Source organism: Ranitomeya variabilis, chromosome 1 (assembly GCF_051348905.1).
Source record: "Ranitomeya variabilis isolate aRanVar5 chromosome 1, aRanVar5.hap1, whole genome shotgun sequence".
NCBI classification, from domain to species: domain Eukaryota; kingdom Metazoa; phylum Chordata; class Amphibia; order Anura; family Dendrobatidae; genus Ranitomeya; species Ranitomeya variabilis.
Genome location: NC_135232.1, coordinates 926,335,826 through 926,355,827, shown reverse-complemented (window position 1 = coordinate 926,355,827; position 20,002 = coordinate 926,335,826). Strand labels below are relative to the sequence as shown.

Below are 20,002 nucleotides of genomic sequence, written 5' to 3'. Positions count from 1 at the left end.
TCCACTGCAGGCAATCACAGGCCTCAAAGTGATCAAATAACGGGATGTGCTGATCCAAGAGGGTGACAGCAGGCGATTAGGTATTATTTTACCATTTTGAAGACATGTATGCAGCCGATCCAATTTGCTTAGAGACTTCCCTTTAAAGGGAGCTTATCACTCGATTCATGCTGCCCAAGCTCCAGGGAGCATGAATCAGAGTAAGGCCGGGGTTACACTTGCGAGAGCAATGCGAGTCTCTCTAATCAAAACCCGGCACTGTCGCCAGCACTCGGGACCGGAGTGTGCGGCTGCATGTATTTCTATTATTGATGCGAGAGACTCGTGCTAGTTACTCGCATTCCACTCGCAAGTGTGACCCCAGCCTAATATTTGTAATCCAAAAATACACAGCACATCTGGTGTTAAAACAAAAATAAATAAAAATAATAATTACAAATGGTTTATTTTAATCCATATAAAAAAAAGACAAGTCACACAAAATCGTTCATGGCAGACCGACGCGTTTCTGGCACACACATCGTCCTTTCTCAGTCTATCATACAGCATCATAGGATTGCAACAGAATATTCACCGGTTCACAAGTGGCAATTATAAAAATAATGTAATGAGGGTAATCCAGCAGTCTAGTCAAAATACACAGTAAACCAAACCAAAACAAAACAAAAAATCAGCCAAGAAATAAAAAATGGCTTTTATAATTCATACCTGTCGGCCACTTAGTATGCCAGTTTCCTCCCTTTGTGGGACATTTAATGCATTCAGTGCCAAAAGACTCAATCCTTAACACTTCCTGCATGATGTTAAATAAAGTGCTTGAACCAGAGCCAGGTATGTATATTCTGAAACACTGCGGCCGATAAGAAGAAACATTAAAAGCAGCGCTCCAGGTGATTGACAGGTCTCTTCCGAGTGTGTAGATGTGAATCAATCAACTACAGCGGTGCTGGACTAGGGATGTCTCGTCCGGTGCTCCCCGGCCAAATCTTCAAGGTATGTGCACACGTTCAGGATTTCTTGCAGAAATTTAATGAACAAAACCGGACTTTTTCTGCAAGAAATCCGCATGCGTTTTTTTTCGCAGTTTTTTCATGTTTTTGACGCGTTTGACACTTTTTTTGTGTGTTTTTTGCACGTTTTTTTCCGGAGCTTCCCAATGCATTAAATAGCGGGAAAAACGTGAAAAATCCGCAAAATTAATGAACATGCTGTGTTTTTTTTTACCGCGATGCATTATTTTTGCGGAAAAAAAATGCATCATGTGCACAAAAATTGCAGAATGCATTAAAAATGATGGGATGCTTATGTATGCGTTTTTTTAAGCGTTTTTCCCACGGAAAACGGCAGGAAAAAAAACGTGAAAAATCCTGAACGTGTGCACATAGCCTTAATCTCGGTTGTTTCTGAAAGGCTGGAGCATTTCAGAGGAAGTCATACCTGACTGCTATAAGACTGCCAGGCTCCGATTCATGCTGGCCAGGATTCAGGCAGCATGAAATGAGTAACGGGTTCCCTATGAATATGTGAAAAAAACAAACAAAAAAACGATATGTTAAAATCCACTTTACACAAACAGTTTAGTGATGCATTTTATGGCAACACATTATATACGTATGTGTAATATATATTACATATACATTTGATATTGCAAGCCTAAGCTGTAAGACAAATGAAGCCATGATATAAAGTACGGTATGTCCCATGTGAAATACTCGGAGGGCGCTATGAAAGATCTCCGCCATCCACACTACAACCAGCACATGGAATACCACTAACTGAGCTCATGACAAGCTGCACGTTTTAAAGGTCTCTGGTGGAAAATGATCTGAGTCATATAGTTTCAATGACTTTACGTGACAGCCTGTTACATAGATCAGCCGGAAAATCCGGAGTCGGGAAAGAGCTGCACTCCAGTATTACAAGTGTGTTGTAGCTGGAACCTGCCTGCAGTGACACATCCCCCCTGCTAATCATGCTGCAAATGTGGGTCCTTTATCAGGTGACACCACAAGTGGGAAGTGTGGTGGTGCCATTCATTAGTGCTGGGGCGCTGCTATAGGCAGACAATGCAGGGTCGCTAACATAATGAGTCTGCAGTCTCCTGCGAACACTGGGGAGATCTGTGCTGCAGCCAGTCATTCACCCAATAGAAGTAGTACTGTAATTACTAGAGACCACATAACCAATGTCACTAGCCAGGTACGGAGCCGTCCGCAGCCCTGACATGTCTGCCTGCGATCACTAACTCTGAAGCCTTGGCATTAATATTAGTGATGAGCAAGTGTGCTTGGATAAAGCGTCACCTGAGCAGGCTCGTGTGCTAGCAAAGTATCGCAGACACTCTGCTCCTCTGGCTGGGATGACTGCTGCTCCTGCCACTTGGACGGCTGACCCCTTTACTGTGTCCATGCCGATGGTGAGTAGGTGGTGGCTACAGCTTTCGCTGCTGGTTGACCTTATCCTCTATGGTAGCCAGGAGTTGAGGTTGAGCTGGAGCCTAAGCAGCTTTTTCTGTGGACTGATCCCCTTTTAAAAGGGGTCCACAATGCAGTTATCTGGGTCCGCCTCCTTCGTTAATGCCCCTCGCGAGAACCAACCAGGATGCTCTTATCGAGCCATTTTCTTCCAGCGCGCCCCATGACATCACTCGGGCACACTCATTCCCAGCGTGCCTTAAGCCCATGAGGACACCCGGAAGACTTCCCGGCCGCAGCCAACGCTGTGGAGAGCGGACACTGGGAGTGCAGGAAGGGGCGCATGAGGTAGACCGAAACATGCTGCGTATCGCATCCCTGCCACCCTCACGTGCATCAGAGCCCCCACTGAACCCGTGAACAGCGCTTCCTGATGCCTGAAGGCCGGTACTACAGGCATGTAGCCTTCTCTTCCGGACACCAGGACAGGGCTGGGTAAGAGCTCTTTTCTTCTGTCTTCACTGTGGAATTCAGCAAAAGGTTCCCACCATCAAGGACAGGAAACCAACAGGTGCGGGGGGGGGGGGGGGGGGGCACACTTATATTTCAGTAGGTTTCCTATCCTTGGTGGGCGGGAAGGGAAAGTTCAGTTTTCACAATGAAGACAACCGGATCCAGGTCATTGATTAAACTTGAGCAATTTGTTTTGTGTATGAAACAAAACACTGATGTCTGAATGAGGCCTAAGAAATCAACATTTAGAGCTTATTTACTATATGAGCACCTGCACGATATGCGGAATACAAAAAGTCTATACTAGTCTAAGACTAACCTGAGAATTCACATAAATCTCAAAATGGGGAATAACTATCCAGTCTCTTGTATGTGATGTTATTATCAGTCACACATCCAAACCCATTGCTGGAAACTACAGCATGGCCACCTGTGCCTATCCACATGCTACTGTCAGGACTCCAGCCAAATCATGACAGGTGAGCAAACAACCAGCACGGCCATGCTGCCAAAATAAGCAATTCTCTGTTCTTCTACACACTAAGCAACACTAATCCTCCACAAACTACAGCAAGAGCTCTGGAAAATATTGTTTTATCCAGTGATACAAGGCGTCACAAGATACAATTACCTAGTACAATTACCTAGTGCAGCAAGGACATGTGTGCGGTATGGACTGAGTGATTGCCAGCCATACATATTTATGGGTTAGTATGTGAACACAGAATACCTTTTGTAATTAATACACTAATGACTCGGAATGATTAGAGAGTGAACTACTTTATTACAAACGTTACTAAAAATGGACGCTACACCTACAAATGGGGGATACAAGTGAAGAATGGATAATAGCACCCAAAGGACATGTTCACACAGAAGTTTTTGTAAGCCAAAACCAAGAGTGTCAAATACACAGAAGTTTTTCCATATGTTTTTCCTATTAGAGTATGTGCGAACGTTGCGGATTTGCCGTTGTAAAAATCTGCGCAAATTCTGCCTCTCTTGGCAGAAAATGCAGTTGAAAATCAGCACGGCTCTGGTGCGGATTTTTATGCGGTTTTCTCTGCAGATTTGCAAGCCGAATAAAGATATATTAATTAACAAAAAAAAGAATTGTGATGTCATATCCTTGTCCAACCACCTCTTTTATATTCTCCATCGAAGACTATAATGTCATTACATACCATGTTTAATTAATATTAATAAATATATATATATATATATATATATATATATATATATATATATATATATATATATATATATATATATATATATATATATATATATATATATATATATATATATATATATATATTTTATTTTTTTTTTTCCCCCAGGTCCTCATGTGAGGTGGTTCTGCAGTACAAGGAAGAACAGTGTGCTGATCATGAACGATCACGGACATCATAGCCACCAAGCTACAGTACCACATGAGCTAGTACATGAATCCAGCTCAGAGAGGTATTGGGACCGACTCCAGAGGATCTAAGCACCAGCTCCTAGTAGATAGAGCAATTGCTCAAGATTCAAGATCCAGACACACCAATCTCGGCACAGCCTGGATTGACTACAGGAAAGCCTATGACTCAATGCCACACACATGGATCTGTGAATGATTGGCTCTCTACAATGTCAACAGGAAGTTAAGAACGTTCCTCAGAAACTCAATGGGGCCATGGAGAACAAAATTGGAAGTCAACTAAAGACAACTAGCACAAGTGACCATCAAATGCGGCATATACCAAGGTGATGCACTGTCCGCATTGCTGTTCTGCATAGGCTTGAACCCCCTCAGTCAGATAATTACAGAGTCTGGCTATGGATACAAGTTCAAGAGTGGAAGCATCATCAGCCACCTCCTCTACATGGATGACATCAAGCTGTATGCGAAAAATTGAACGAGACATCAATTCACTGATCAACCTGACAAGGATTTACAGAGAAGACATCGGGATGTCCTTTGCATTGGAGAAGTGCAGCCGGTTGGTAATAAAGAGAGGCAAGGTAGTCCAGACTGATGGAGTAGAAATACCAGCAGGGCACATAGCAGATGTACAGACATGCTACAAGTACTTCGGCATCCCACAGGGATACGGTAACCATGAGGAGGAGGCAAGGAAAACAGCAACATCCAAATATCATCAAAGTGTAAGACAGGTCCTGAAGAGCCAGCTCAATGGGAAGAATAAAATGTGCGCCATCAATACATATGCCCTGCCAGTTATCAGATACCCTGCTGGAATAGTGTGCTGGCGAAAAGAAGAGATGGAAGCTGCAGATGTGAAGACACGAAAGCTCCTCACAATGCATGGAGGTCTCCACCCTAAGTCTAACACCCAAAGATTGTATACCACCAGAAAGGAGGGTGCTCAAGGCTTGATAAGCATCCAAGCCACCATCACGGATGAAACAAGGAGTATCCAGGAATACATCAGAAAATGACACCAAAAGATGAGAAGCTGAGAGAAAAACTAAGGGCTCATATTCACTTGCACGAGACTCGGATGAGTCGCGCACGGCAATACCCGGCGCTGCTGCCGGCACTCAGATCGGAGCGTGCAGCAGCACGCTCCGCTCCTCTGTGCCAGGTATTGCCGTGCGAGACTCATCCGAGTCTTGCGCAAGTGAGTATGAGCCCTAAGGCAGCAACAACAACAGATCTGGGAGGAAGAACAGGAACATGAAGAGCCATGGCAAGACAAGCCGCTGCATGGCATGTACCATCGACAGATAATGGAGGTGGCTGACAGAGAAATTCTACCAATGGCTGGAGAAAGCGAGACTCCGAGACAGCACAGAGGCATTAATCATAGCGGCACACGAGCAAGCACTAAGTGCGAGATCCATAGAATCCGGAATCTACCACACAAGACAAGACCCAAGGTGCAGACTATGCAAAGAAACCTCAGAAACAGTCCAACACATAGTGGCAGGATGCAAAATGCAAGCAGGAACAGCATATACCGAACGCCACAACCAAGTAGCAGGAATTGTATACAGGAACATCCGCACAGAATATGGGCTAAGTCCCCCTAAATCCAGGTGGTAGACCCCAGAAAAAGTGGAGGAGAATGAAAGAACTAAAATCATGTGAGACTTCAAGATCCAGACGAATAGGCAGGTATTGGCTAACCAACCAGACAAGGATCAGAAGACTGCAATGATAATAGATGTGGCAGTGTGGGGGTGAGAAGGAAGTTTTATGTACGTACGTATGTATGTATGTACGTATGTATGCATGTATGCAAGTAATGTGTCAGCCATATACCATATAATGTATACCATACATTTGTTTTGTGTGTAAACATTACAAGTGAATATAATATAATGTATATATTATATATACAGGGTGGGCCATTTATATGGATACATCTAAATAAAATGGAAATGGTTGGTGATAACTTCCTGTTTGTGGCACATTAGTATAAGGGAGGAGGAAAACTTTTCAAGATCGGTGGTGACCATGTCGGTCATTTTGAAGTAGGCTATTTTGGATGCAACTTTATTTTTTTCAATGGGAAGAGGGTCATGTGACACATCAAACTTATTGAGAATTTCAAAAGAAAAACAATGGTGTGATTGGTTTTAACGTAACTTTATTCTTTCATGAGTTATTTACAAGTTTATGACCACTTATAAAATCTGTTCAAAGTGCTGCCCATTGTGTTGGATTGTCAATGCAACCCTCTTCTCCCACTCTTGACACACTGATAGCAACACCGCAGAGGAAATGCTAGCACAGGCTTCCAGTATCCGTTGTTTCAGATGCTGCATATCTCGTATCTTCACAGCATAGACAATTGCCTTCAGATTACCCCAAAGGTAAAAGTCTAAGGGGGTCAGATAGGGAGACCTTGGTGGCCATTCATCTGGCCCACGACCAACCCACTTTCCAGGAAACTGTTTATATAGGAATGCTCAGTCCTGACACCCATAATGTGGTGGTGCACCATCTTGGGTGTCAGGTCTGTGCATTTGTACATGAAATTTCTTGTGAAATTTTCAATAAGTTTGATGTGTCACATGACCCTCTTCCCATTGAAAAACAATAAAGTTGGATCCAAAATGACCACCGTGTGCGTATGTGTGTATATGTATGTGTGTATATATATATATATATATATATATATATATATATATATATATATATATATATATATATATATATATATATATATATATATATATATATATATATATATATATACTTACACACACACACACACATACATACATACATACATATATATATATACACACACACACACAATGCCTACAAGTAGTATTCAACCCCCTGCAGATTTAGCAGGTTTAATAAGATGCAAATAAGTTAGAACCTTCAAACATCAAACAAGAGCAGGATTTATTAACAGATGCATAAATCTTACAAACCAAAAAGTTTTGTTGCTCAGTTAAATTTTTATAAATTTTAAACATAAAAGTGTGGGTCAATTATTATTCAACCCCTAGGTTTAATATTTTGTGGAATAACCTTTGTTTGCAATTACAGCTAATAATCGTCTTTTATAAGACCTGATCAGGCCGGCACAGGTCTCTGGAGTTATCTTGGCCCACTCCTCCATGCAGATCTACTCCAAGTTATCTAGGTTCTTTGGGTGTCTCATGTGGACTTTAATCTTGAGCTCCTTCCACAAGTTTTCAATTGGGTTAAGGTCAGGAGACTGACTAGGCCACTGCAACACCTTGATTTTAACACCTTGATTTTTTGCCTCTTGAACCAGGCCTTGGTTTTCTTGGCTGTGTGCTTTGGGTCGTTGTCTTGTTGGAAGATGAAATGACGACCCAACTTAAGATCCTTGATGGAGGAGCGGAGGTTCTTGGCCAAAATCTCCAGGTAGGCCGTGCTATCCATCTTCCCATGGATGCGGACCAGATGGCCAGGCCCCTTGGCTGAGAAACAGCCCCACAGCATGATGCTGCCACCACCATGCTTGACTGTAGGGATGGTATTCTTGGGGTCGTATGCAGTGCCATCCAGTCTCCAAACGTCACGTGTGTGGTTGGCACCAAAGATCTCGATCTTGGTCTCATCAGACCAGAGAACCTTGAACCAGTCAGTCTTAGAGTCCTCCAAGTGATCATGAGCAAACTGTAGACGAGCCTTGACATGACGCTTTGAAAGTAAAGGTACCTTACGGGCTCGTCTGGAACGGAGACCATTGCCGTGGAGTACGTTACTTATGGTATTGACTGAAACCAATGTCCCCACTGCCATGAGATCTTCCCGGAGCTCCTTCCTTGTTGTCCTTGGGTTAGCTTTGACTCTTCGGACAAGCCTGGCCTCGGCACGGGAGGAAACTTTCAAAGGCTGTCCAGGCCGTGGAAGGCTAACAGTAGTTCCATAAGCCTTCCACTTCCGGATGATGCTCCCAACAGTGGAGACAGGTAGGCCCAACTCCTTGGAAAGGGTTTTGTACCCCTTGCCAGCCTTGTGACCCTCCACGATCTTGTCTCTGATGGCCTTGGAATGCTCCTTTGTCTTTCCCATGTTGACCATGTAGGAGTGCTGTTCACAAGTTTGGGGAGGGTCTTAAATAGTCAGAAAAGGCTGGAAAAAGAGATAATTAATCCAAACATGTGAAGCTCATTGTTCTTTGTGCCTGAACTACTTCTTAATACTTTAGGGGAACCAAACAGAATTCTGGTGGGTTGAGGGGTTGAATAATAAATGACCCTCTGAAAAAACTTTTCCCAATTTAAAAAAAAAAATAAACAAAGAAATAACATTCTTTTTTGCTGCAGTGCATTTCACACTTCCAGGCTGATCTACAGTCCAAATGTCACAATGCCAAGTTAATTCCAAATGTGTAAACCTGCTAAATCTGCAGGGGGTTGAATACTACTTGTAGGCACTGTATGTATATATACAGCCCCTCTCGGCTTATACTCGAGTCACGGTCGGCGGGTGAGGGGGAGAGGGAGCTGAGGCATACTTACCTGCTTCCGGGGCTCCTGGCGCTGTCCCTGCAGTCCCACGGTCTTCGGGTGCCGCAGCTCTTCCCCTGTTCAGCGGTCACGTGGGACCGCTCATTAGAGAAATGAATATGGACTCCACTCCCATAGGGGCGGAGCCGCCTATTCATTTCTCTAATCAGCGGTAACGGTGACCGCTGACAGAGGAAGAGGCTGCAGCACCGAAGACCAGCTGTCCGGGGGAAGGAGCGGGACGCCGGGAGCAGGTAAGTATTACATATTCACCTGTCCGCGTTCCACACGCCGGGCGCCGCTCTGTCTTCCCGGCGTCTCTCTCTCTGCACTGACTGTGCAGGTCAGAGGGCGCGATGATGCATATAGTGTGCGCGCCGCCCTCTGCCTGATCAGTCAGTGCAGAGAGACGCCGGGACGGGACGCTAAGGAGCTGCAAGCAAGAGAGGTGAGTATGTCTTTTATTATTTTTATTGCAGCAGCAGCAGCACAGCTTTCTATGGCACAGCTTTCTATGGCACATCTATGGGGCAATTATGAACGGTGCAGAGCACTATATGGCACAGCTATGGGGCAATTATGAACGGTGCAGAGCACTATATGGCACAGCTATGGGGCAATAATGAACGGTGCAGAGCACTATATGGCACAGCTATGGGGCAATAAGGAGCGGTGCAGAGCACTATATGGCACAGCTATGGGGCAATTATGAACGGTGCAGAGCACTATATGGCACAGCTATGGGGCAACTATGAACGGTGCAGAGCACTATATGGCACAGCTATGGGGCAATTATGAACGGTGCAGAGCACTATATGGCACAGCTATGGGGCAATTATGAACGGTGCAGAGCACTATATGGCACAGCTATGGGGCAATTATGAACGGTGCAGAGCACTATATGGCACAGCTATGGGGCAATAATGAACGGTGCAGAGCACTATATGGCACAGCTATGGGGCAATAAGGAGCGGTGCAGAGCACTATATGGCACAGCAATGGGGCAATTATGAACGGTGCAGAGCACTATATGGCACAGCTATGGGGCAACTATGAACGGTGCAGAGCACTATATGGCACAGCTATGGGGCAATTATGAACGGTGCAGAGCACTATATGGCACAGCTATGGGGCAATTATGAACGGTGCAGAGCACTATATGGCAAAGCTATGGGGCAATTATGAACGGTGCAGAGCACTATATGGCACAGCTATGGGGCAATTATGAACGGTGCAGAGCACTATATGGCACAGCTATGGGGCAATAATGAACGGTGCAGAGCACTATATGGCACAGCGATGGGGCAATAAGGAGCGGTGCAGAGCACTATATGGCACAGCTATGGGGCAATTATGAACGGTGCAGAGCACTATATGGCACAGCTATGGGGCAATTATGAACGGTGCAGAGCACTATATGGCACAGCTATGGGGCAATTATGAACGGTGCAGAGCACTATATGGCACAGCTATGGGGCAATAATGAACGGTGCAGAGCACTATATGGCACAGCTATGGGGCAATAATGAACGGTGCAGAGCACTATATTGCACAGCTATGGGGCAATAATGAACGGTGCAGAGCACTATATGGCACAGCTATGGGGCAATAATGAACGGTGCAGAGCACTATATGGCACAGCTATGGGGCAATAAAGAACGGTGCAGAGCACTATATGGCACAGCTTTCTATGGTACAGCTATGGGGCAATAATGAATGGTGCAGAGCACTATATGGCACAGCTATGGGGCCATAATGAACGGTATGGAGCATCTATTTTTATTTTTGAAATTCACCGGTAGCTGCTGCATTTTCCACCCTAGGCTTATACTCGAGTCAATAAGTAATCCCAGTTTTTTGTGGCAAAATTAGGGGGGTCGGCTTATACTCGGGTCGGCTTATACTCGAGTATATACGGTATATATGTATTTATTTATATTAGAAAAAAGGCTCAGTGTGAGCTGAAACGTCGCACAGAGATGTGGGTTGATTAAACTACACCTTCACCCTGAAAAGGACTTGGAGTGCTGCCTTCTTTTTTCTACTTTGTATACATGTTGGGTAGATGAGTGGACCATTCTATCCAGGAGGCCAGGCACCCACCGGTGAGCATTGTGCTGTATGTATGTATGTATGTATGTATGTATGTATGTATGTATGTATGTATGTATGTATGTATGTATGTATGTATGTATGTATATATATATATATATATATATATATATATATATATATATATATATGTATATATATATATGTATATATATATATCTATATATCCCAAGGGTCTAATTCCTAGCAACAATTGCACGATTTTTGTAAACCAAGCTAAACAGGTTGCCAGTCAAAACGCTCGTTCGTAGGGTGAAACGATCTTTTGGTTTCCACAAATCCTTGTTGTCCTGTATAAACAGTTCCTGTGCTGTGAGAACAATGGCAGACTATGATCACTGAACAATCTATTACCGATCATTCAGTGCGGTCTGCCTGTGTGAATGAAAAGGCTATTAAAATGACTGCCGATGGGTCAATATTTTCTGATCGGCTGTTTATGCAGTAAAATAAGGCAATGTACAAGCATGTTAAGAGTTGGATCACACTTAGCTTCTTGATTTGAATTTTGAAGCAGTTTCTGACACAGACTCCTGCTGTAAACCCATGGGTTAATTGGTTACTGAACTCTCCATTTATGCCTGGGTGGATGGCATAGTCAAGGAGGAAATGATTAAAGAAGCACTCCCATTAAACTTTTTTTCCTCTTACTATATTGCAATCATCATTATCTAGCACTGGGTACCTACAGTTGCTCATTTTGCCTTTCTACCCAGCCAATTATTCTCTTTTCTCAGCTCTATGTAGAAAGAGGAAGTCTCTTGTTCCTGCACGTCATTCCCCTCCAACTTCTGACTCTGCTGTGACCGCCTCCGCCCTGTCCTAGAGTTTTGCAGCAACTTCTGACTTATGCAAAGAAAATTGACCTCCTGTTACTACATGGAGCTTAGAAGGATTCAGCTAGTCAGTTTTTAAATCACAGGAGGTCATCGATCTAATAGAAAACAGAAGAAAGAACCTATGAATGAGCCCTTACACTCTGGCGTCTCCAACAAACAGAGCCGAGATGGGAGGTTACTGCCGCAGCCAAACACAGGACAGTGAGGACAAGGAGCGGGCATGGCCAATCTCCTTTGACACACTAACTCTTCAATATTTCACAGATATAACTGTAAAGAGACAAAATAGGATTCATGGGAAAGTGTACGACAAATCTTAGTTGTGTATGCTAAGTTTAGGTTTTTGTCCAGTGAGTTAGATAGCAGAATGTGCTTTGTACTGTCAGACCAGTTGGCAATAGAATTTGCAAAAAACTTCTCAAATGAGATCTAGCACAGATCCTTAATATGCAAGATCACCTCTCCATACCCTTTAGATACAGATTCTGTCGGAGAATGAACCAACACATAAGCGCACCTCTACTTCCCAACTACAGCAGTGTTTTTGTGGCTCCTTCAGAGGTTCTGTATATGATGAATGGAGGTATCCAGATAAATTACAAGCAGGTCTGGCAGCACAGAAAAGCCAGGGGAGATTTAAAAACAAACAAACTCCAAACTAGAGCTAATGCCGACCTCTGCTATGAGCAACTGCCTGAACTTCAATAAGGATGGAAACCAGAAGGAGTGCATTTTTTTCTGTGTCCATAAAGCTTCCTGTAATCTTAATTTGGATAAATACATACGATGATAGTAATGTGACAACTTACTGGCATTGTCATCGGAATCATCACTGCTGCTCGGCAGGCGTGAGCGCTTCATGGTTTGCACTGGGATACAACAGGCAACCTGCAAGGTAAGATAAAAGACAAAAGGGTCAACAGCTTAAAACCCGATACATTGTGACCAACCATTCACTAAATTACCAATATAACTCCCCAATGTACAAAGCCCACAAGAAACATTTTGTTATTATGGCAGAAAGCAGTCAAGATTCCAATGTGTGGGCAGCTAACTGTGCGTTTAGAAGAAGAGGTCAACCAATGTACGGATATGTTCAAACACAGAGTTTTTGCAGCGGTTTTATTTTTGCAAATTAAAAGCCAATTGTTAGGCTAAGCCCACATGTTGTGTTTTGCTGTGATTTTCCAAGCAGTCAAAATCTGCTCTCTTGCCAGTAATAGGGTAAGTTCACACTAGGCGTTTTTTTTCCTGCAGCAAAACAATCTCTTGGCAGGAAACAAAGCATGTTTTCCTTGTTGCCAGAAAAAACAAAGTCCAGCTCACCATATCGACATTCCCGGAGGCTCGGAGCACGGAACCGCTGTGTCAGGGCGTAGGCAAACATAAAAGGAAAAGAATCCAGCTCAACGATGCAGTGAAAGATCCGTAGCTTTATTTCACTTCAAAATAACGTGTGAGGACAAAACATCAGCACATTAAAACCAAGATCAACGCGTTTCCGGTGACTGAGCACCCTTAATCATGATTAAGGGTGCTCAGTCACCGGAAACGCGTTGATCTTGGTTTTAATGTGCTGATGTTTTGTCCTCACACGTTATTTTGAAGTGAAATAAAGCTACGGATCTTTCACTGCATCGTTGAGCTGGATTCTTTTCCTTTTATGTTTTCCTTGTTGCCGCCTGTGTTTTTTTTTTCGCAGCAGTTTTGGCATGCTGGACTTGTCTCTTGTGCTTGCTGATAACGTTTACTGGGCATTTTCTTTTAAATGCTTTTTTATGCTAATTTTCAGCTGCTTTTTACAGTACAGCAAAGCCTATGAGATTTCAGAAATCTCATGCACACACATTGGTTTATTGTGTCATCAGGATTTTGTGTTTTGCAGCGTTAGACAGAGCATGTCACTTCTTTCAGCAGTTTTCTCCCATTAGCTTGAATGGGTGTTGAAAAAATGCTGCAAAAATGCAGGTATTATTTACAGCGTTTTTTCTGCTTTTCTGCAGAAAAGTCATGGGGGCACTATGCACGAAGACACAAGTTAGCCCAAAAACACCCCCCCCCAAAAAAAACAAAACAAAAAAAAACACACCAAAACCTGCATTTTTGCCGCAACTTCTTTCCTGAAATCAGGTTTTGCTGCAGGAAAAAAAGGCAGCAAAAACACCCTGTGTGAACTTACCCTAATGTTGAAAAAAGTCCTATTCTATAGAATCAAGTATTGGCACAAAAAGAAAAAAAAAAAAGCAAAACCTGATACCTCGTTTTTGGTGCGTTTTTTCACCACCCATTCATTTCAATGGGTGAAAAACGCTGAAAAAAAAAAAAAAAAAACGCTGAAAGAAGTGACATGCTCCATTGTGCAAAAAAACATGCAAAACACAAAATCCTGAGCACAAAAAAGCAATGTGTGTGCATGAGATTTCTGAAATGTTATACTTGGCTGCTTCTCTAAACCACAGCTGAAAATGTGCATTAAAAAAAAATAATCAAAAATGCTTAGTATAAACTTAGCCAAAGAAGCTGCCTACAGAAAGCAGGTGGGTCTTTGTTGTCTCTTGTGAATGCGGACAAAGTTTAGTGGATCCCATAAAAAAAAAAAAAAAAAAAAAAATAATAATGCAACTTCATTAAGGTTTTTGCACCATAGCAAAAACGCAATGTGTGAGCATAGCCCAATAGTACCAACAAACGTGACATTTCAGAAACCTGATGCAGACGCTTGTTTTGTGAACACACTGGCGTTTTTTTAAATCTGCAGGATGCCAATACTGTCAGCGCTGTGTGCAGCATTTTTTTACCCATGGAAAGCAATGAGAATGTTTTTCGGGGATAAAACTTACTTTACTAAACGTTCTATAGACAAACTAAACATGCAATCCGCACCCAAAAAACGGGGATATTCAATGCAGCAATTTTACTGCCAAGAGAGGTGGTTTTAGCTGCAGGAAAAAAAAAAAAAAAGCAGCAAAACATCTGAACATAGCCTAACATTTAACATATTTTCGTAAAAATTAACCCTTCATGACTGGAGCTTTTTTCAGTTTTGCATTTTGGTTTTTCGCTCACCCCTTCTTTTATTCTTCTGTCAATATGGCCATGTGGGGGTTTATTTTTTGCGAGACGAGCTGTACTTTTGAACTACACCGTTGGTTTTACCATGTTGTGTACTAGAAAACGGGAAAAAAATACCAAGTGCGGTGAGATTGCAAAAAAAAAAAATGCACCCCCACACTTGTTTTTTGTTTGGCTTTTTTTTTTTTAGGTTCACTAAATGCTAAAACTGATCTGCCATTATGACTCTCCAGGTCATTGCAAGTTCATAATATAAACATAAGGCTGAATGACCTCGAGGAGATCAAAACATCCAACACCGCGGAGACACCATCACATGTTTCTCAACGCAAGCAATGAATAGCCAGGTCTTTCACCGGGAAGGAACAACCACGGGAAGGGCAGCATCCAATAAAGGATGAGAAACACGTGATGGTGTCTCCGCAGCTTTTCTACATGCATTTGCATATTTCCCATCAGGGATGGGGGCAGTGTTCTGGATCACTGCGTTGAGAAACACGTGATGGTGTCTCCGCCGTGTTGGATGTTTTGATCTCCCCGAGGTCATTCACCCTTATGTTTATAGTCTTTTCACTAGGCACTGCTCCTAATAGCCAGTTTCCTACTCCACACTGATGAGGGGCAAATACCTGGAAACAGCTGTCTGTGGATGGATACCATGTTTTGGCATAGGTAGTTTTCCTTTATTGGATGCTGCCCTTCCCGTGGTTGTTCCTTCCCGGTGAAAGACCTGGCTATTCATTGCTTGCGTTGAGAAACACGCGATGGTGTCTCCGCGGCTTTTCTACATGCAATTGCAAGTTCATAGACACCAAACATGTTTAGGTTCTTTTTTTTACCTAAGTGGTGAAAAAAAATCCAAACGTTGCTTAAAAAAATAAAAAAAATTGCACCATTTTCCGATACTTGTAGTGTCTCCACTTTTCGTGATCTCTGGTTGGGTGAGGGCTTATTTTTTGAGTGCCGAGCTGAAGTTTTTAATGATACCATTTTGGTGCAGATACGATCTTTTGATCGCCCGTTAATGCAATGTCACGGCGACAAAAAAAAAAAAAAAAACTTACCGTATTTTTCGGACTATAAGACGCACTTTTTTCGGGTCTTTACGCCGCGGAAAGGTCAGAGAGGCCCGGCGCCTGCGCACTGCAGTACTTTGCTCTGCCCTCAACAGGACAGACAAAGTACGCCTGCGCCGGAGCCGCGGCGTAAAGACCCGAAGAGGACGTCATGGAATGAAGATGGGAGGCGCCGGAGCGGACCGGAGACACCCATTTGACCAGACCGCACCGGGACCGCCCCTGGGTGAGTATAATCTAACGTCTTTTTCTCCTCTTTCAGGTAACATCGGGGGCTTATCTACAGCATTACAGAATGCTGTAGATAAGCCCCTGATGCCGGTGAGCTTACCTCACCAGCCATTTTGGGGGTGACCGGTTCCCTTTAACTAGTTAAAAGCCGCGGGAGGATCGCGATTCCACCTGTGGCTATTGCGGGCACATGTCAGCTGTTCAAAACAGCGGACATGTCCCGGGAAAGATGTGGGCTCACCGCCGGAGTACTATTACGCCTTATGTCGGAAAGGAGTTAAAAGAAATTGGCTACCAGGTTTTTGCCATCTAATCTGAGAGTGGTATGATGTAGAGACCGAGACCCTGATTACAGTGAGATGTCACTTACTGGGCTGCTTGATGCAGTTTTGATTAAAAACAGCAGTTTTATCAGCAGATTATCACTGAAGAACTAGTAAACCTGCTACCATGTAGTCCTCCATATTCATGAGCTCTGTATAAGGCCAGGATCACACATACGTGAGATACGGCCGAGTCTCGCAGGTGAAATCCCTCCTCTGGCACCAGCACTCCGGAGCGGAGCGTGCAGCAACAAATGGAGCTGCACGCTCCGCTCCCAAGTGCCGGCGCCAGAGGAGGGATTTCACCTGCGAGACTCGGCCATATCTCGCGTATGTGTGATCCCGGCCTAACGCCATCGCTTCCACAGACTGGCAGCTTTCTGCTTATGCAGTGCACACAGATCAGTATTCAGAGAACTGGTAGATAAGTAGCAAACAAAACTGGAATTTTATCAAAACAGTAGCAAGCAGCACAGTAAGTGATACATCACAGGAATTAGGATCTCTGCCCCCAAGTTCTGCTCTCAGGTGGGGTAGCAAAAACCTGGTGACAGATTCCCTTTAACCTGCGATTACAGCGAGGTTCCCTCTTTTCTGGTAAAGAACAAAATTGCCTGTGACTTCTTTCTAATGACGCAAAGGGAATTTCTCCAATTATCTTATTATCTGTGTTACGGTACCTTTCCATACCGATTTACAACCCTGATCAGAAGAATGAACGGCCGCGTATTAAGCTAAAGGAATAAACTTTGTAAAATACTTTCTGGGCCCGATTCATCATTGTCTTTCTGCATTTTTTCTGAGGTTACTTGATCACCAAGTTAATTAAAAATAAGACGCAAATCAAATAATGAACACAAAGTAGTTTTTTTATTTTCCTTTTTCAAAATGTCGCAGTGTTTTTGAGCTCTTGTACTCCAGTACAAAATCAGTGTAATTGACTACTGTCCAACATTTTAAAGAATTGTGCAAAAAAATCATCATCCCGCATGCACAATTTTTAGTGAATGAATCAAGAAAAAGCAAGGACTATCACAAGCTTTATAAAAGAAACAAATTAAAAAAACAAAAACAATCAAGCTTGTGTCACCTTGTTCTAGAACTATAATGATTTTTCGGTTGAGAGGGATGTGTGAGAGGAGGGCGTTTTTTGTTTTGTTTTTTTACACCCTAAGCCGACTTTTTATTGCTCACATTTTGAGGTAGATAAGTTTTGATCACCTTTTATTGCACTTTTTGAAGGGCTGCAGTGACTAAAAAAAATGCAATTCTGGCATTCTGATTATTTTTTTTGCCATTAGAGATTACAGATAGAGTTAATTTCATATTTTCGTACATTGGACTTTTACAGACATAGTGATACCACGTGTACTTTTTTATATATATTTTATGGAGGGAAAGTGGTGGTAATTTGAACTTTTAAAAACATTTTTCTTCATGTTTCTCTATTTTGGAATCCTCTTAGTGGACTTGAACCTGTGATTGCCTGTACTATGCATAGCAATACTACAGTACTGCTGTGTATAGCACAAATCACAGTAACGTATGAACACCAGCCAGAAGCTAGTGGTCACAGAACCATTCTGACAGGCACGGGGATATTCAGCTGACACTCGGCCATCATGACAATTCATTGATGCCTCTCAATAGCATCATGGGGTGCCAATGGGCGCACAGAATTATGCGTCCCTCCGTTTGTGAGCTGCAAATGCTGCTGTCAGAGATTGACAATGCCATTTAACAAGTTAACAGCCATGGGTGGAACTGCTAAAGACAGTTACTTACCAGTAACAGGATTTCTCAAAGCCCATGACAGCACCACGGAGAGAAGGGATCTGCCCATCAAGGACAGGATATCTACAGATAAAAGGGAGGTACCTTTCCCTCGCATCAGTTGGTTTACAGAGCATAGGAGGACTTCCAGGTTATTGTCAAAAGATTAAACATTTTTATCATAATACTTAAAGGGAACCTGTCACCCCCAAAATGGAAGATGAGCTAAGCCCACCAGCATCAGGGGCTTATCTACAGCATTCTGGAATGCTGTAGATAAGCCCCGATGTATCCTAAAAGATGAGAAAAAGAGGTTATATTATACTCACCCAGGGGCGGTCCCGCTGCGGTCTGATCAGATGGGCGTTGCGGTCCGGTCCAGCGCCTCCCATCTTCATAGGATGACGTCCTCTTCTTGTCTTTATGCTGCGGCTCCGACGCAGGCATACTTTGCCTGTCCTGTTAAGGGCAGAGCAAAGTACTGCAGTGCGCAGGCGCCAGGTCTCTCTGACTTTTCCCGGTGCCTGCGCACTGCAGTACTTTGCTCTGCCCTCAACAGGGCAGACAAAGTACGCCTGCGCCGGAGCAGCAGCGTGAAGACAAGAGGACATGGTCATACGTAGATGGGAGGCCCCGGACTGCGATGCCCACTGCAGCGGGACAGCCCGCCCAGGTGAGTATAATCTAACCTCTTTTTCTCATCTTTCAGGTTACATCGGGGGCTTATCTACAGCATTCCAGAATGCTGTAGATAAGCCCCTTATGCCGGTGGGCTTAGCTCAACTTCCATTTTGGGAGTGACAGGTTCCCTTTAAAGTAACACTCCGTGTCTATACATAAATCAAATCACAAACAATGAAAGCGTGCTCACCCACACGTGATGGGAGGGAATATAATAAGGGCTCTGTCATTAGCTCTGAGAAATCCCGTTACCGGTAAGTAACTACATCGTTCTCCTTCCTCCATGACAGCACCACAGAGAGAATTACAGAGAATTATATCTTAGGGAGGGACCACAGCCTGTAGAACCCTTGTCCCAAAGGTTAGGTCAGAAGAGGCTAGGTCCAGCCGATAGGGTTTGAAAAAGGTAGAAGATGATGACCAAGTGGCAGCCTTACAGATCTGCTCTATCGATACCTCTGACGTTTCTGCCCAGGAGATTGCCACTGCCCTCGTGGAATGAGGTCTCAAACCATCCGGAGCAACATTCCCACTAGATGAGTAGGCCAACGAGATTGCATCTCTTATCCATCTTGCCAAGGTACTTTTGGAGGCACAGAGTTCCGTTCTACGCCCCTGAAAGCATACAGAGATCCATCCTCCCTACACCCCTGGGTGGACACTAGGTACTAAACCAAACACCTTTTTACGTCTAAAGTGTGGAATTTCTCTTTTGTGTTTTTGGGGTTGGAGCAAAAGGAAGGAAGGACTACCTCTTGGGCCCTGTGGAAACGAGATGCTACCTTGGGCAAGTAAGCAGGGTCAGGTTTTAAAATAACCCTGTCTTCTACGATTTTAGTGGAGGGCTTGCAGATAAAGCCTGTAAGTCACCCACTCTCCGGGCTGACGTTAGAGCCACTAGAAGGAAAGTTTTAAAGGGACAGAACCTTGAGTGGGGCCGAATCTAAGGGTTCAAGTGAAGGACTGGTTAGTAGGGCTGATAGGACAAAGTTTAGATCCCATGGCAGAAATATTTGGCT

At 43.6% G+C, this 20,002-nt stretch overlaps 1 protein-coding gene across 4 annotated transcripts in view; it reads right to left on the bottom strand.

Annotated features, from left to right (window-relative positions):
- The window catches only part of JADE1 (jade family PHD finger 1), a 145,022-nt gene that overhangs the window by 89,075 nt on the left and 35,945 nt on the right, over window positions 1–20,002 (bottom strand). For all 4 annotated transcript variants that reach the window (XM_077279133.1, XM_077279135.1, XM_077279134.1 and 1 more), the window contains exon 2: window positions 12,637–12,715. In XM_077279133.1, coding sequence (XP_077135248.1) covers window positions 12,637–12,688 — 52 coding nt within the window. In that variant the 5' untranslated portion in view covers window positions 12,689–12,715. The remainder of the gene's footprint in view (window positions 1–12,636; window positions 12,716–20,002) is intronic.